This window comes from Hyperolius riggenbachi, chromosome 4 (assembly GCF_040937935.1).
Source record: "Hyperolius riggenbachi isolate aHypRig1 chromosome 4, aHypRig1.pri, whole genome shotgun sequence".
NCBI classification, from domain to species: domain Eukaryota; kingdom Metazoa; phylum Chordata; class Amphibia; order Anura; family Hyperoliidae; genus Hyperolius; species Hyperolius riggenbachi.
In genome coordinates, this window is record NC_090649.1 from 474,120,870 (window position 1) to 474,140,197 (window position 19,328).

A 19,328-nucleotide genomic window follows, 5' to 3' on the forward strand; every position below is an offset into this window, starting at 1 on the left:
GGCATTCCTCAAGCCAAATACTCTTTTTGTTTTGTTTTAATACTCTATTTCCCTATGAACTAAACAAGCCTCGCCCACAGCTTTTTCAGAGAGCTTTGGCACTGTAGCAAGGGCTTATGGGAGCTCAGTCTGGGCAGGAGGAGGGGGAGGTATTACTAGCCAGAGATTTCAGAGGCAGAGGGGAGGAGGGAGGAGGAGAGCAGAGTAAATTTGTCACAGGCAGAGAGCTGGAAATGCTATCAGCTTTGCATGTGCGTAATGTTTACAAACAACATGGCTGCTGTCATTGTATCACAGGAAGAAATAATCATATTCTGTTGAAGCTGTTTGCAGCTAGATTTGCTGTGTAAACTATCTACACTTTAGATAAGATATATAGACAAGTGACTTGTTATAGTTAGTTTTTCATGCCGGATCCGCTTTAAGATGCCCATTAATGATGCAATTTTACCAAATGATCATCCTTCCAATCCAATAATTGTGATCAGAGGGAAACAATCAGAAAGAAGCGAATGGGCCTATAAATTGAATAACAATGATAACCAATGCGTTAATTTTGGATCTGCAATCTGCAAAACAGACTGATAAAATCAATTCGATTATTTGTAATCGACGGGCATCACCCTGTCCAATCCAATCAATTGGAAGGTTGGTCATTCAGTAAAATTGCAAAGTTATTGCGCACCTTTAAATACATTGATTACTGGGCCCAATAAAAGTGTATGTGTGGGGGGAGGTTTGCTGTTGGTCAGGGAGCGGTTGGTAATAGTGGCCTTGGGCGGTAATCTGTACAAATCTGGCATTGAGGGCAAACAGTGATGATGTAAAACGCAGCAGCCCACAGCAGCCAATGGCGTTTCAGAGTTATCAAACCAGATGATTTCTGAATGGTGAATGTGTGTTTCGGTCTGCTGAACATCACCCTACACCTGATGGTAAAACAAAACTTTACCTTCTTAAAGCAGAATGTATTTGCGATAATTCAGGTTGGAGTGAGCATATGATGTCTAGAGATGTGGCGAACAGTTCGCCGGGCGAACATCTTTGGGGGGTTTACTATTTCCGGGTCGCTCTGACCCGGAGTAGTACGCCTGCGCTGCCCGGCGGAGCGCGTCCTAGATCGTGCTCCTGTTGCCGGGCACTCTCTGCGCATGAGCGCGACGTCGTTCATGATGTCACGCACATGCGCAGAAAGTGCCCGGCAACAGGAGCGCGATCTAGGACACGCTCCGCCGGGCAACGCAGGCGTACTACTCCGGGTCAGAGCGACCTGGAAGTAGTAAACCCCCATGGATTCAGAGATGTTCGCCAGCGAACGGTTCGGGAACTGTTCGCCACATCTCTAATGATGTCTCCCACAATGCATCACTGCTGAACATGCAAATTATCCCTTGTTCTGATAGCTAGCCACACCTCCAGAACCGCTGGAATGCGATGGTGTGTCAGCTTGTTAATTGTACAGAGCCACAATAATACAACATGCATACAGACTACCCAGCATTACTGTATGTTAAGTGATGCAGTAAACACTCCATTAACCAGTTGTGTTTTCTGTTACAGGTGCACACAAGAAAGTATTGTCCGTTATACCCAGTCCCGTGCCCCAACAGCTGCAGCGATACCTTTCCAAGAGAACAGGTAGTGTACTGACTATTATTATATGTAATAATTATTATTATATTTTTATCATGGATTTTTAAAGCACCAACATATAATACAGACAACGGTATACACCAATATAGAAAATACAGAATTGGTACAAAATACAGAATTGGTAATTACAGTGACAAAAGTAACATTATGAATAAAATCTATAATGAATTCCAAGACACAAAAGGGCAAGAGAGCCCTGCCCTTGTGAGCTTACAATCTAAAGAAATGGGGGGGAACAAGAGGTGGAACTATACAATAATCATACTGTTTTTAGGATATCTGGTAGGAGTACAACGTGGCCTTAGGGCAAAGGGGTAATGGCCTGAGGTAGAGCATATGCTTTTTGGAACAAGTGAGTTTTGAGGGAGTGTTTAAAGATATCAAAAGGCTGGAGAGTGACAGATGGGTTGTGGAAAGCGATTCCAGAGAAGGAGTGAAGCACATGAGAAATCTTGTACACCTGAATGCGAGGAGATGATTCTAGAGGAGGACAACAGAAGGTCATGTGCAGATCTGAGATTGCGGTTGGGTTTGTATCTGGAAATTAGCGAGGATATGTACCGGGGAGAGAGATTGTGGAGAGCTTTGTAGGTTGGGGTTAAGGGTCATTTGGGCATAGGTATTGGCAGGCGTCTGATAGATGCCTGTGTTATTTATCGGTAATCAGGTGCCCAAATTGTGAGTTGGGCATGTGACGCGTAGAAGCCGATCGGTTACTACAGAGGAACGAATGGTTGTAGCCGACCCTAGACGAGCGGTCGATGGACGAGGTTCGGTTAAGGAACTTAGAGGTGGGGGTTAGGGATTAGGTAGAGGGGTTTGGTTTAGGCACTCAGAGGGGGAATTAGGGTTTTAGTGGCGGGTTCATGTAGGCACTTATTTGGGGGCGGGGGTAGGTATTAGGTAGGGGGGTTTGGTTTAGGCACTAAGAGGGTGGATTAGTGAAGCAGTGCTGCTGCAATACATAATAGTCAGGCCTTGAATGAGATGTGTTGGAGGCAGGAGCAATGAGCAAGTGAAATGATCTGGCCAAAATGTATTGACTAAGTGTATGGGTCGGGGCAGATCTTGTTGGGTATTCCCGGTATGCATTGGTTATTACCTACTAAAAGTGATCCAAGGAAGGACAGCCGGTAAACTAGTGACAGGCCCATGGGTGACCAAAGCTCACTATTGCTCATGAGGTGTGAAGGCGAATCAGTTTGGTCCAACCTCACAGAAGAGATGTTGTAGCACAAATTACTAAATAAGAATTTTGGCCATGAGAAGAAAGTATTAGAAGATACAATGCATTGCACCTTGCTGCCTATAGGATGGCGTAGTTTCAAACTATTGAGAGGCTCTTGCTACACTGACCTCAAAACAGTATTCTTTGACCTGATGAAGCAGGTTACTACCCATGAAACGTGTTGTCTGGTGTGTTTTTCAATAAAATTACTACATTTTTATTTCAACTATTCTTCAATCTTAAATTAAAAATGTTCTCACCTTTTAAACTATTTTATATTTTTGGGGTGAGTCCTTCCCTTCCAATTTAGCCTAGGCTGTTTGTTATGCAGACTTCTTCTCATAGTGCACTCTGGGAGTCCAGCTGTTGTTTCTGCTCACTTCAGATCAACAACAAACAAACAAACAAATAAACAAACAAACATTCAGCAGTGATGCTCCACTCAGCAGTAAATAGATTGCCAACTGTGATAAATGTTATAAAAAATATTGTAAAATAAAAAGCAATTTTGTTCATTACGTTATATTAAGTAAAGTTCCTTATTAATGCTAAACCGTATGATCTAAACGCCAGTTTGGATTGACATTTTTGGTAGCTGGGAGCCTTCATTTTCTGACTTATCATGGAATTGAGGCTGGGGGTTATTTCATTTTTTCCCCACAATCCTTCAGGGCAAAGGTGAGACGTTGCTCCTCCCAGGAACAGGAACAGACAGCACTTCCCCTATAAAAAAGTCACATGGTTAGTCCACCCTCAGTGCTGTTTGTTCCTGCGTCCAGGCAGGTCGGCATCTCCCCTCTGGGTGAAGCCTGTGTGCTGGGCTGCAGGTGGATCCTTCTGGGTGGCTGAGACTGTGGTACTGAGGCAGTCTGGCCATGCACCCCAGGCTGGATCTTTACTGGGGTTTGCCTACCTTTCTCTCCCGCTGCCAGGGAGAGCAAGTGTGGAAGGCGTGGGTTCCCCTTGGCGGCCTTGCGGCAGAGGAGCAGGACGGAGGTAAGCCGGCGGCCATGTGCAGCGTGGAGCGCATTGCGGCCATTAGGACGCTTGGCCGCGTCCGGATGCGTAATTTCCGGCGGGTATGCCGAATGTAGCAAATTGTAGAGCTGGTTCATTACTCCTTCTGAACCTCCGGTCCGCCCCTCATCCAATTGTGGCAGGCCGGATATGTTTTAAAAGGGAGGCTGCGCAGGCCTGTTTGCACTGTTGCTCAGAGGGAGTTTGGTCCTGCGCTGGACATGAAAGTTTGGAGACATGTCAGACGCTGTGAGGATTGAGAGCAACCAGGCCGCCCAGAAGGTGAGATAATGGCTTCTCTTTCTGGGCTAAATGTGCTAAAGCTGTACAGAGCCACATGCAAAACTGAGGCTGCTGCTAAATCTGCTGAGGCTGCTGCTGCAGATAAGCATAGGCTCCCTCCTAATTATAAGAGATGCCCTTTGTGCAATGTTAAGCTAAAGTTGCCCTATGCAAAGACTCTGTCAGTTGTGCATAGAGAGGGTTATGAGGGAGGAGCCGGGTCACTCTGTTCAGAATACATTGAGATCCTTTAGAGAGGAGATTAATGCTTCATTGGAATCAATTAAGTCTTCATTATTGAATGCTAATCCATCTACTTCTCAGGTTGCTGTATCTGGAGTATCTGTGACTGAGGTTGATGTTGGTCAGGCTGAGTTTGCAGCTAGTTCTGAGGATTCAGACATTAGAGAAATAAAATCTGAGTCTGTTCCAAAGTTTAAATTCCGTATTGAGGATACGGAGGCGTTGATTGCTGCCATTAATTACTCTTTTGGAGTTGAGTAAGGATGTGGTAGCTAATTTGTCTATTCATGATCAATTATACAAAGCTAAAGGATCCACTGGATAAAAAAGTGGATGCTTATTTGAAGAGGTCTTTGGAGGCTAGTGTGGCTATGTTTAGGCTGGCTGTTGTCTCTACATGTGTGGTCAGAGCTTTGGAGCTGTGGATTAATCAGCTCAGAGCTAATATACTGGCACCTGTTGAGCATTTGTTGAATTCTATTGCGATTCTCATTAAATCTGCTGCATATTTAGCTGATTCCTCGGCTGAGGCAATTAGGTTTACACCCACTGCTGAAATTAATGATCAGCTTTGGAAAGTACATCGAACAAAAAGAAAACATTTTTCCTAAAAAGAAAAAAGCTGTTGCAACTAAAGTCTTTTGTGTGATCAAAGGGATGCCTCTAAAGATCAGAGAAAAGGCAGAAAGTGGACTTCTGACAAGTCCGGGAAAAGGGGCTTTAAATATAAAGCTCCGAAAACCCAGTCAAAATCCCAATGACTCGTGTAAGGCGGTGGGGGGAGGCTAAGATGCTTCTCTCTCAGGTGGGCAAAAGGGGCAAAAAGCCCGTTTATTTGCCGAACAATAAAGTTTGGTTACCAAATAGTTTGCGCTCCATCCATCGTCAAGATTTGTAGTCTCAAAGGCCCCAGGAGATCCCACTCTGTTTCCAGAAATTTTGAGTATATTGCAAAACATGCTAAAACAGAATGTATTTTATCCTGTGCCGGATCAAACAATCCGAAACAGTCTGTATGCATGTTGGATCATTAGGGCTCTGTACAAATTAACAAGCTGACACATCATTGCATTCCAGCGGTGTGTAGCTGCTAAGGGTAACAATGGTTAATTTGCATATAGTCAGCAGTGATGCACTGGGAGACATCTCAAGCTCACTCCAACCTGAATTATTGCAAATTCTTTCTGTTTTAAGAAAGCAAACTTTTTTGCTTTTCTTAGCATTTTAGTAAGAGGGCTTTTAGGACCATTGAAGCCTCTTACACACTCTGAGTTCTGGGTCACCATGAGCTTGCTGGTTAGTCTGTATCCTGTGCCAGTAAAGGAACAAAAGCAAAGCTTCTGTTTCACTATTTTTGTAGTAAAAAGTCGTCGGGCAAGTTCCGCCTGATTCTGAACCTAAAAAGACTTAACCTGTTATGAGACAGAAAAAGTTCGGATGGAATCCATTTTTTCAGTAAGGGAGCTACTGTTTCCAGGGGCCTTTATGGCATCTCTCGATCTAAGAGATGCATATTGGCATTCACCAAAAATTCCTAAAATTTGCAGTTGGAGTAAATAGGAGGGTAGAACACTACCAGTTTGTTTGCCTTTCGTTTGGGATCACTTCTGCCCCAAGAGTGTTCACAAAGATGCTGGGAGAAGCATTGATTCCGTTAAGAGAGCAGTCGATTTTAATCATTCCATGTTTAAACGACTTGCTTATTCTCGGAAGTTCAGCAGATCAACTGACAAACCATTTAAATCTGGTATCGGAACATCTCCGATCCCTAGGTTGGATTATCAACCTAGAGAAGTACTCTTTGATTCCAAGTCAGAGAACGCCTTTTCTAGGCATGCTAGTGCATTCATTAAAACAGAGGATTTTCTTTCCTCCGGAAAATATCCTAAAGATAAATTTGGCAGTGAAATCATTACAGAGGGAAGACAAGGTTTCCCTAAGGATGATTTTGTCTGTGCTGGGATTGATGTCATCCACAATGGTGGCAGTACCCTGGGCACTGGCGCACATCAGGAAGTTGCAGAGTTTCCTTCTAGGAAATTGGGACGGTCGTCCATAAACATAACATTTCAAAGTCACAATTCCTCAAACTGTGGTGTTGTCTCTGCAGTGGTGGTTGGAGGAATCCAACCTTGTGAAAGGAAGGCTTTGGAAGGAGCCTGTAGACAAGGTAATTACTACGGATGCAAGCGCTTGGGGCTGGAGAGCTCGTATAGCTCACAGAGCCTTTCAAGGGAAGTGGACAGAACTGGAGTCTGAGGTCATCCAACTGGAGGGAATTAAGTAAAGCGGGCCTTATTTCAGGCGCGATCGATACTGTCACAGTCCAATGTTCTGATCCACTCTGACAATGTTACGGCAGTAGCGTTTTGTCAGCAAACAGGGAGGCACGAGATCCCTGTTGTTGCAAGAAGAAGTGGAGGAGATCTTGTCCTGGGCAGGAAAGAATGTGTTATCCTTGAGAGCTGTTCGTCTCGAGGGAAAACTCAATATAGAGGCAGACAAACTGAGCAGAAGCAGGATTCTGTCATCAGAGTGGTCTCTAAACAGAGAGAGAGGTTCCCAGACATCACAAAACGATGGGGAACACAGTCAATCGATCTGTTCACAACAGAAGACCATGGCCAGATTCAGAGTTTCTTCTCCCTCAATCCAAAAAAGCATATATCTGGGGGTGACTGCATTCATTCAGGAGTGGAACTTTCCACTTCGGTATGCATTTCCTCCTCTCAATTTGATTCCGGCAGTTATCAGCAAGAGGTTGTCAAAATCGGATGATTTTGATTGCACCTTAGGGGACCCTTGGAGACTTCCTTGCAGGCCAGATCTGCTGCTGCAAGGGAACCTGTGGCATCCACATCCAGGCAGATTGAATCTGTCAGTCTGGATCCTTACTCAAAAATTGGGAGTATCTGACAAGGCAGCCTCTACATTGATTGGTATCCGTAAAGAAGTTACTAGGAAGATTTACTTGAAATACTGGAAAACTTTCCATCTTCGGCTGTCCGGCTTTAAGTTTGATAGCCTGTCAGTTCCAGCAGTCCTGGATTTTCTTCAGGAGGGTTGGGATAAAAATGTTTCTGTAAGTACGCTTAAAGTGCAGATTGCTGCTTTATCTGCTTTTTCAGTTATCCCCTTGTCTTCCTCTCCTTTTGATAGTGAGGTTTCTGAAGGCTTTTTCTAGGAAACTGCCAGTTTATAAACCATACGTTTCTCCTTGGGATTATCAGGGGTTTTAAAGGAACTGTCCAAAGGTTCCTTAGAGCCTCTTAAGGACAGTTCTTTTAGATATCTTACATTAAAAACAGTATTTTTTAGTAGTCATCACTACAGCCAGAAGGGTCAGTGAGCTACAAGCTTTGTCTATGAAAAGTCCTTACTTTCAGGATACATTAGGGTTACAGAGATATCCAGAGTTTTGTCCGAAGGTTATGTCTAGGTTTCACAGGTCGCATGATATTATTTTGCCTATTTTCTGTGTGAATCCAAAATGTGGAAAAGAGAGGATTTTTCACTCATTAGATGTTAGAAGATGTGTTCTGGAATATTTGAACAGAACTGCAGATGTCAGGAATACAGATTCTTTGTTTTATTTTCAGGGAAAACTGTAGGTCAGAGAGCTTCTAAATCTACTATAGCTAATTGGACTAGGTTAGCTATTATAGAAGCTTACAGAGTTATGAGAAGTGAGGCTCCTGCCTCATTTAAAGCGCATTCTACTAGAGCTAGGGCAGCTTCTTGGGCTAATAATGCAGGGGCTTCGCCTGAGCAAATATGTAAGGCAGCAACGTGGTCAAGCTTTTCTACGTTCATCCGTCATTACCGAATTGATGCAATGTCTGCACACGACCAAGCGTTTGGTAGAAAGGTTCTCCAAGGAATGGTCCCACCCTGAGGTTGTATTACTTGTTAATCGTCTCACCTTTGCCCTGAAGGATTGTGGGGAAAAAGCAGAGTTAGTACCTGCTAACGATGTTTTCAACAATCCTTCAGGGCAACGATCCCACCCGGGTGTTAATTGTCTGTGTCTGATTGTTGCACGGTTATGGGTTAGTGGAATGTTCACCTGTCGGGTACTTGGCTAAACGCACTGAGGGTGGACTAACCATGTGACTTTTTTATAGGGGAAGTGCTGTCTGTTCCTGTTCCTGGGAGGAGCAACGTCTCACCTTTGCCCTGAAGGATTGTTGAAAACATCGTTAGCAGGTACTAACTCTGCTTTTTTAACCACTTAAAGAGGAACTCCAGTGAAAATAATGTAATAAAAAAAGTGCTTCATTTTTACAATAATTATGTATAAATGATTTAGTCAGTGTTTTGCCCATTGTAAAAAATTTCCTCTCTCTTATTTACATTCTGACATTTATCACATGGTGACATCTTTACTGCTGGTAGGCGATGTCACTGGAAGGAGATGCTGCTTGTTTTTTTGGCAGTTGGAAACAGCTGTACACAGTAAAACAGCTGTTATTTCCCACAATGCAACGAGGTTCACAGACAGAAAACTGCTAGGACCATGGTCCTCACAGTTTCCTGTGGGAGGGGTTTCACCACAATATCAGCCATATAGAGCCCCCTGATGATCCGTTTGTGAAAAGGAATAGATTTCTCATGTAAAAAGGGGATGACAGCTACTGATTGGGATGAAGTTCAATTCTTGGTCACGGTTTCTCTTTAAGTACCAGCAGTCTCTGCCCCCTTAAAGAGGAGCTGTTAGGTATAGGGTCTCAGAGAAAATAAACACATATATCAGTAGCTAAATATTGGCTCTACTTACATTACATATGCATTTCTCTGTCCACGTTTGGATTTCACAGTATTTTTATATAGTATTTGCAGAGAATGATGCTCCTGACAGCTCATGGCAGGCTCCATGTTTGTCTGTCTCCTATGAAGCCAATTGTGAATATTAATTAGCCATGTGGCTAGGAACAATAGCGGACTCATGCAGTACATATGCCCTGTGATTTTTCAGTGCTGGCTGTTGTTACAAGCTGCTGTAACATGAGCCTGTAACGTCTCACTGAGAAAGCAGCCTAAGGGCCTGTACACACTGAAAAACGCAAGCAAAATCACAAGCGCATGCGTTTTTAAAATCGCAAGTGCATGTAGTTTTAAAAACGCATCATATGCGTTTATAAAAAACGCATGCGCTTTTGCCTGCGTTTTTGATGCGTTTGCGTTTTTCTTGTAATTGCTGATTGGCTAAAGAATCCTTTGTTTTTTATCTAGTTTACATTTCAACAGGAATCAGGAAATGCAGAGTCTTCTGGGATACTGACTTCTGAAAAACGCAGGCAAAAACGCAAGCGCATGCGTTTTTAATGCGTTTTTCAAGCGCTGCGCTTAAAAAAGTGCAGCAGGCACTGCGATTGCGTTATTCTAAAAACGCATCGCACCAGTGTGTACAAGTCATCACGATTTTCATTATTTTTCAAAAGACCTTGCGCAGCAGTGTGTACAGGCCCTTAGGGCGTGATAGGAAAATGAAGGGGGATGACCCAAGGTAGTGCACTGGGGAGAGGAGGCAGCCCCAGAATGCTTTGCAGTATCTGTTATGCGGCCTGCGTCCTTCTTAGGAGCTTGGGAATAAAGAGCCTTGCTGTTCAGCACACATCATAGTAAGAGAGATTTTTAACTTCAGTATTGCCTTTTTGGCTTCCTTCTAAACTGTTTAACAGGAGAATAGGGGTTTAAATTAGCTTTTGCAGCCTGACAGTTACTCTTTAAGGCCAAGAGACCGCTGGTACAAGAAATGGCGGAATAGCGACAAATCGCTGCAGATACCCGCCTCAATCGCCGTCACTGCTGCATATCAGGAACCTGGGCCACCCACTCTGCCATCTCTATGACGGCAGAGTTCCTGTGAGCTGGTCAGTAGCCGCTTTCATTGGCTCCTGACCGTGTGATCAATGTAAGCCAATGGGAGCCGCTTACGCTGATAGACAAGGTCAGGAGCCAATGAAATCGCAGGGCTCTGCCGCTATAGAGACGGCAGAGTGAGTGAGCTGCGGTGGGGAGACAGTGGCATGAACGTGCGGCATCAGTGGATTCAAATCTACGCCCTGGCAGCCAGGTAGCCATCAAAACAGGGCGTAGATTTCAATCATCAAGGTCCTTAAGGAGTTAAACATGTGAATTTTTTCACCAGAATGTTTTTTTATGTGTTTGTTATGCTATAAAAGGAAATGATAACAAAAAGTCACAAACTTGTTTTTGCAGTTGGAGGAGCACCTTGGCGTGTGTCTGGAAGCTGAGGTGGAGTGTCCGTTCACAAACTATGGCTGCTACGTGAAGGTAAAGTGCTGGAGCCATAACTGTTCCTGTTGCCTAGGCAAATTTCAGATGAGCTGAAAGACAGCTGTGAGGAAAACTGGAGTAAGAGTAAAACTGTTGCCCAGAGCAACCAATCAGGTTTCATCTGTTATAGTATACGAAACATTGATTCTGATTGGCTGCTCTGTACAGGCGGTCCACTTTTACTCACTGCCAGGGTTGGCCAATGACATGCAAATAATTCTGTTGATGCTAATTTTATGGAAAGTCAGTTGCTATTCGATTTGATTGCTATAACCTCCCTGGCGGTGCATTTGTGTCTGGAATTATGAGTCAAAAGCGGTAATTTTTTTTTCTAGGATTTTCGGCCTCCAATTCTTAAGTCATAATTTACCAAAATATGACAGAATAAAAGCCTGGTAGACATTCTGCATACAAATAAAAGACTAGAACAAACATTTTTGTGAATTGATTACATTTATGAAGACACTTAAAATTTTTGAAACTGTACAAATAAGAGAGCAGTCAAAATCAGGGCAGAGGTCGGTGCAGGCGGCAGGCAGAAAGTAGTCAAAATCAGGGCAGAGGTCGGTGCAGGCGGCAGGCAGAAAGTAGTCAGAATCAGGGCAGAGGTCGGTGCAGGCGGCAGGCAGAAAGTAGTCAAAATCAGGGCAGAGGTCAGTGCAGGCGGCAGGCAGAAAGTAGTCAAAATCAGGGCAAAAATCGGTAAAAGTATGGCAGAAGCACTTAGCTCAGAAGCAGTTGGGAACAAAATGGCTATATTGTTACCATCCTGTGCTTTCAAATAAGCTTTTCTCTGCCATGGCATTCAGGTGACACGGGGAGAGATCAAATTACAACTTGTGATTAGAGACAAATAAGGCTAAACTCTCTCTATATGTACATACAAACACTGGCGTAGGGCCCGTGGTCGCAACGGTCGCCATAGCGACCGGGCCCGCCTCCTGAAGAGGCGGGGGAGGGGCCCGGGGGCCTGGACCCCCCAGGTGTTCAAATCCCCGCAGCGCACTACGGGGACTGGCTCCCGTTGGTAGAGCAGGGCTATGAGAAGATGGCTGCCAAAGCCCTGCACTGGAGACTATGGCCTGGTGCACACCAAAAAACGCTAGCAGATCCGCAAAATGCTAGCAGATTTTGAAACGCTTTTTCTTTTTCTGTAGCGTTTCAGCTAGCATTTTGCGGTTTTGGGAAGCGTTTTTGGTGTAGTAGATTTCATGTATTGTTACAGTAAAGCTATTACTGAACAGCTACTGTAACAAAAAACGCCTGGCAAACCGCTCTGAAGTGCCGTTTTTCAGAGCGGTTTGCGTTTTTCCTATACTTAACAATGAGGCAGAAACGCATCTGCAATCCAAAATCTGCAGCAGCCCGGGAGTATGCGTTTCTGCAAAACGCCTCCCGCACTGGTGTGCACCAGCCCATTGAAATACATTACCCTAGCGTTTCCACATCCGCAAGCGGATCGCAAACCGCAGCAGAACCGCTCTGGTGTGCACTAGGCCTATTTGTGTCTCCAGTACAGGGCTTCGGGCGCCATCTTCCCGTAGCCCTGCACTCTGCCTGTCAGCGCGGGAGAAACTGGCTGCTGGAGAGGATCGTCGCTGAGGAGCTGCACGGGGGAAGCTGGCTGCACGTCGGGGAGCTCACGTCAGAGGCTGGCCATGTGAGTGAATTTTTTTTTTTATTTCTACAGGTTTATTTTCTGGTGACTGCTCCCCACATAGCGTTTATTTTCTGGTGAATGCTCCCACATAGCGTTTATTTTCTGGTGAATGCCCCCACATTGCGTTTTTCTGGTGACTGCTCCCCACATAGCGTTTATTTTCTGGTGACTGCTCCCCACATAGCGTTTATTTTCTGGTGAATGCTCCCCACATAGCGATTATCTTTAGGTGACTGCTCCCCACATAGCGTTTATTTTCTGGTGAATGCTCCCCACATAGCGTTTATTTTCTGGTGAATGCTCCCACATTGCGTTTATTTTCTGGTGACTGCTCCCCACATAGCGTTTATTTTCTGGTGAATGCTCCCACATAACGATTATTTTCTGGTTAATGCTCCCACATAGCGATTATTTTCTGGTTAATGCCCCCACATAGCGATTATTTTCTGGTGAATGCTCCCCACATAGCGTTTATTTTCTGGTGACAGCTCCACACATAGCGTTTATTTTCTGGTGAATGCTCCCCACATAGCGATTATTTTCTGGTGAATGCTCCCCACATAGCGTTTATTTTCTGGTGAATGCTCCCCACATAGCGATTATTTTCTGGTGAATGCTCCCCACATAGCGTTTATTTTCTGGTGAATGCTCCACACATAGCGTTTATTTTCTGGTGAATGCTCCCCACATAGCGATTATTTTCTGGTGAATGCTCCCCACATAGCGTTTATTTTCTGGTGACTGCTCCCCACATAGCGTTTATTTTCTGGTGAATGCTCCCACATAGCGTTTATTTTCTGGTGACTGCTCCCCACATAGCGTTTATTTTTTGGTGAATGCTCCCACATTACGATTATTTTCTGGTGAATGCTCCCACATAGCGTTTATTTTGCGGTGTATGCTCCCACATTGCGTTTATTGTCTGGTGAATGCTCCCCACATAGCGATTATTTTCTGGTGAATGCTCCCACATAGCGTTTATTTTCTGGTGAATGCCCCCACATAGCGTTTATTTTCTGGTGAATGCCCCCACATAGCGTTTATTTTCTGGTGAATGCTCCCACATAGCATTTTTTTTCTGGTGAATGCTCCCACATAGCGTTTATTTTCTGGTGAATGCTCCCACATAGCGTTTATTTTCTGGTGAATGCTCCCACATAGCATTTATTTTCTGGTGAATGCCCACACATAGCGTTTATTTTCTGGCGAATGCTCCTACATAACGATTATTTTCTGGTGAATGCTTCCACATAGCGTTTATTTTCTGGTGACTGCTCCCCACATAGCGATTATTTTCTGATGAATGCTGCGCATATAGCGATTATTTTCTGGTGAATGCTGCACACATAACAATTATTATCTGGTGAATGCTGCCCACGTAACTATTATTTTCCTTCAGACTGGCATCTTGCTACTAATTGCCCTATTTCCTCTGGGTGCTGCGTATGTTTGCAAATTGAACGTGGCACCCATGCTGCTGGAAAGCTGAATTGATATAGCTATGCCATGCACAGCTAAAGGGATTCAGATATGTGTGTGTTGCGAGGGGGGGCTGTTGTTGCCGGGAGGGGGGGGGGCCCACATCCACATTCCGTATCGGGGCCCAGAGGTTTGTAGCTACGCCACTGCATACAAACATGTACATGCATACATGTACATACATACACATACATACATACATACACGTACCAGTGTTCTCCCCAGAATTTTTTGCCAGTCTGTGGCATGAAATAGTAGGTAGGTGGGATGAAAAAGTAGCTGGGTGGGGCGAGATGAGAGAATGCAGGCCGGTGCTTCTGTGAGCAACTATGCTAGGAGGTGAGCCGACGACAGCCGGGTGCTCAACAAAACTAGCCGGGTGGAGCACCCGGCTAAAAGAGCCTGGCTAGAACACTGCGTACATACATACATGTACAGACATACATACACATACATACATGAACATGTCCAAGCATGAATATACATGTACATACGTCTGTGTGTGTGTGCACGCGCGCGCACACACACACACACACACACACACACACACACACACACACACACACACACACACACACACACACACACACACACACACACACACACACACACACACACACACACACACACACACACACACGACACGCTGGGCGATTTCACTCCTTTCTTTTACACTAGTTTTGGACCTGAACATCTTCACACACGCACTGATTGGCCACCGGAAGAATAGAGGGAACTTGGGGATCCCGATGGCTGAAAAACTCGACAAAAGGGTTCGGGGGGAGAGGCCGCTGATCGCGCGCGGGACCCAGTTCAACAAAGCAGGAGGCAGATTCTTAACAGCTCGACCTGAGCACGGGCTTACCGCTGCGCACATAGAAATCACAGCCTGTGCTCAGGTCGGGCTTACTGCCAGGGGGGTTAATTCCAAGCATAAATTATACATCATCTCGAAATTATTGGCATCTCATTGACCACCCCCACTCACCACATTCCCTCTAGAGCAGGGGTCAGGAACCTTTTTGGCTGAGAGAGCCATAAATGTCACATATTTTAAAATGTAATTCCGTGAGAGCCGTACAATGTTTCAAACTGGGGCAGTAGGGCTCAAGTCCCTGTTGCCATGGTGATGTGTATACAGTTGATCCGCCGGGCAGCAGAAGTGTCAGACACGTCTTCAGCTTCTCTTGGGTTTCAGCAACATCAGCAATTTCCCTGAGAGCCAGACAGGAGAAATACCGACTAACAGCTTGTACAATTAGCTAGCTGACTTGGCGGTTTATTCACTTTGCAGGACGAGATCCCTGCACCTTGGCCCAACAGGCTGCCTGTCAAGTGACAGGCAGCCTATTGGGCCAATCAATGCGTGGGGATCTCGGGGCATTACTTTGAATATCAGTTTTCTTTCAGTTTTACTGAGTTTCACGAAGTGTAGCTTAGTGAATCAACTCCTACTGATTTTTGTGTGAGCCAGATGTAGCCACAGGTTCCCTACCCCTCTAGAGCAAGGGTGTCAAACTTAAATACAATGTGGTGTAGTATACAGAGGCGCCAAAAGGATAAAAGAAAGGATAAGTAGAAGAGCCTCTGTCTCTGTCAGAGGTGCCTGGCTCTTCTACTGACCACATATGCTATTGCTCCGTTGTTATTGCCGGATGAAGTGGGATCAAACCTGCGAAACGCGTTGCATAGTCCCCCGGAGTATGTAAATAAGCTTGTTGTATTTGACAAACACATTGGCAATTTTTGTGTCTGCTTGGAGGAGGTAAGTCCACCACTGCCTCCTCATGTTTTAAACTTTTTAGATTATTTTATCCTTTAGGCGCCTCTGTATCCATACTAAGCTGTATTAAGACCACCCCCGGTGGAGGGGTGTTACCCCCTTTTTTCCTCATCTACGGAGAGCGACTTCTTAAAGGGGAACTTCAGCCTAAACAAACATACTGTCATTAAGTTACATTAGTTATGTTAATTAGAATAGATAGGTAATCTCTTACCCACCCCGTTTTAAAAGAACAGGCAAATGTTTGTGATTCATGGGGGCTGCCATCTTTGTCATGGGGCAGCCATCTTTTTGGTTGAAAGGAGGTGACAGGGATCATGTGTCCTGATCACCCCTCCCAGCTGCACACGCTAGGCTTCAAATGTCAAATTCAAAATGTAAAAAAAAAAATTGCACCAAAACAGCAAAACGAGAACAACAACATCAGAAATCCCATCATACTTTGCACAGCATTAGGGGAAAAATGCCCGGGCAGTTTTTTTCTGTGCAGCTAAAATTGAGGCTTGTATAAGAGAAAAAAAGTTCTCATGCTGTGAAACTGTTAAAGAAACACCAAGCCTTTTCAGTGCTGCTGAGTCCATTTTTAGTCTGGAGGTTCACTTTAATCCTGAGTCAGGTCTAATCTCCCAACCTGCCTATACAGTGGTTGCCTTTGAGGTAATCCTGCTTTGTGAGTATAGCTTATTACTCTATCATACTTCATTTCAACTACCAGTACATACTACACTGTATTTGGCTCTTGGCATCCCTACTCTGTGTTAAATACAATGTGGGCCAAAACTGAACACTGGAGCCAAGTCACTGGCCATCCTCAATGTCTACTGGCCACCTTTCCTCCCTTATAAAGTACCCTTGTGTCCAATGGCCTCCCTCTAACCCCTATACAGTTCCCTGGTGTCAAGAGGCCCCCACCCACCCCTATACAGTTCCCTAGTGTTTAGTGCTTTCCCCCTACCTTCCCCATATAGCTTCCCTGGCGTTCTAGAGTGGGCCAAACATAATGCAAAGCGGGGAAACCACTTGAGGCCAAATGTAATGGCTCTGAGGGCCAGATTTGGCCCGCGGGCCGGAGTTTGACCTGTATGCTCTAGTCTAGAGTATCCCATGTCCGTCTGTGATGATAAATATCTGGTACTTCATTATCTTTGCAGGTAAAAAGAGGAAAGATGAAGGTTCATGAAGACACGTTTCTCAGAGACCACATGCTGTATGTGCTGAACAGGAATACGAAACTCGAGAAGCAGGTAAGTCAACCATTTGACTGAGGTGTCATAAGAAATGTTGGATGGGGTACTTACCTTCGTCAGATCATCTAGAATGCCACAGCGCTGGCGATACAAAATATGCAGCACATTCCACTCAGCAGAGGCTCCCGTTGCAGAAACACAACCTGCATATGCACTCCGTGCAAACAGAAAAGGGATGCTATTAGTGAATTCAGCACATGGATCCATGGATCCCACCTACACTGTGCCCTGAGGCTGGAGCCTCTCTCGCCTCTGCCTCGGCCTGGACTCCTCAAACGGCTTCAGAAGTACTTGTGTCACCGAGTGCTTTCAAAGATGGGCGCATCCGTACTGCACATGTGAAAGCCCGGACTCGCGTGTGCAGCACAGATCTCCTCGGCTTCAAAAGTACTCGGAGACACAAGTACTTCCAAAAGCTGCCTGAGGGGGGCCTAAAAGGTATTTAACCCTTTTTTTTTCTTGCGTTGCTTTAACCACTTTTTTCGCCACTACAGTATATCTACGTCCTCTGGGACTTCATCTAAGCCACGAGGATGTAGATATTTGTCTTGTAGCTGAAGCACAGCTGTGAATTGCTCCTGTGCACACCTCCAGCACTATCTGATGCAGCACTAATTGGTGAAAGGGAATATATGTTCCCTGAGCCAATAAGATTGATTTTTACCATTAAAAATGATTTTATTTTCTTAATTCATAGTGAAAAATATACACTGTAGCATTATTTCAGAATCAAATATCTTCACCATAAATTGTGACAGGAACATAATCTAAGTTTTGTGATAAACGGCAGAATTAGCCAAACAAAATTTGTGTTGTTTTTTTTTCTTTTTATCTACGGTGGTGCTCTTTAGTTTTAAACTGCAATTGGTAAAACTGAGAAATGTGTTTTTCTATTGTTTTCCTCATTTTCCCAATTAAATACATAGAAAATGAAATTGTTTGAGGATAAAAATACCATACAATGAAACCTAGTTTGTCTTGAAAAAACAATATATAGGGTATGTCATTTAGGTGTCATAAGTATGGATACATTTATTGCTGATTAAATAGGGACATAGCTAAAATGTCAAAACTGCTCTGGTCCATAAGGGGGAAACAAGGGGGGTCTGGATGCGAAGTGGTTAAAGAGCGATGGTCAGCCACAAAATCAAATTCCATTTACCCACTGCTCTGTGTTTCTGTGTTTAATATGCAGCCTGCAACCTTACCCTGCTTTGCAAGCACTTCAATCTATTCAGAAATGTTTCTGCTGTAATAAATCTCATCTGTCAGCCTGGCTCTATTTTTGCCATTTCGAACGAGAGGGAAGCTCATCACCCCTACCACATTCCTGCTCCTCACTGATTGGCTGAGGGCAGTTCAGGGCTGAGGGATTGGCTGAGGGCAGAAAAAAAAATTAAAGGAGATAATGACATCAGGATTGGCTTCAGTCAGAGGTAGTAAAGATGGAAAATGCCTGGAACAATTTTCTCTTTATTTACTATATAAAATCCACTGAAATCAAAACGTGGACTGTACAATACATCTGTTATGTAAGTAGAACTAGTATTTATGTAGTTATGTATGGTTTTTCCCGGATAGTTGGGCTATCGCTGCTGTGGACCTTTAAACCCTAAGATCCCTGGTGGTGCCTAACCCTAAGCACCCCCTGGTGGTGCCTAACCCACCCCCCTGGTGGTGAACTCATAACTTCCTCTCTGCTATAAAAGATGCACAACAGCATAATAACCTTTAAACAAAAAACATTTGTTACAGTTTCTACTTCCTGATTCATGGAAGCATACCTATTGTTTACAGCCTGTGCTTTCAAATGGGCTTATCTGCTTATCTGCCATAGGCACGTGACACGTGGGGATCAAATTACAACTTGTGATTAGACACAAATGAGGGGGAATTAGACAGGCTAAACTCTTTAAATACATACAGGGTGCATTTCTGTTTATGTTTTCCTTCTGTCCTGTGCAAGAGTTCAGGTCCACTTTATGAAAGTTTGCGTATAAGATCGCTAACACTTTAAGCAGCAATATGTTTTCTATACATTTCGTCTTGCATCACCGCTCATTTCCTTGCATTATATTCTCTCACAAGATGCAGGATTTAAAACAAAGTCTGGAGGTGAAAGAGAGTAAGATCCAGGAGCTCTGCGACTCGGTGAAATGGTGCGAGAAGGAGTGCCGGCAGTTTGTGCATCTCGGAGGCATGAATGGAAGCCAGCTCTCCGGTTCCCAGGTAAGGGCCAGGCATAGCCTCTCCTCTCCTGGTTTAATAGGAATGTATAGTGATTCTCTTTTCTTCATGTTGTTTAATAATCATGTTTTCCACTAAAAAAAGATTTGAAAAAAGGGCGCAGGGGATTGCCCCTAGTAGAATATCGCTTTAATTAGCAATATTGTTTTTTTTCCACATACACATTTTTATTGAAAATTTAAATAAGAA

General features: G+C 44.3%; 1 protein-coding gene across 1 annotated transcript in view; it reads left to right on the top strand.

The window, feature by feature from the left end:
• TRAF5 (TNF receptor associated factor 5) overlaps positions 1 to 19,328 on the top strand; it is a 78,737-nt gene that overhangs the window by 51,607 nt on the left and 7,802 nt on the right. Inside the window, exons 6-9 of the mRNA XM_068279692.1 lie at positions 1,561 to 1,638; positions 10,646 to 10,720; positions 16,797 to 16,889; positions 18,981 to 19,121. Coding sequence (XP_068135793.1) covers positions 1,561 to 1,638; positions 10,646 to 10,720; positions 16,797 to 16,889; positions 18,981 to 19,121 — 387 coding nt within the window. The remainder of the gene's footprint in view (positions 1 to 1,560; positions 1,639 to 10,645; positions 10,721 to 16,796; positions 16,890 to 18,980; positions 19,122 to 19,328) is intronic.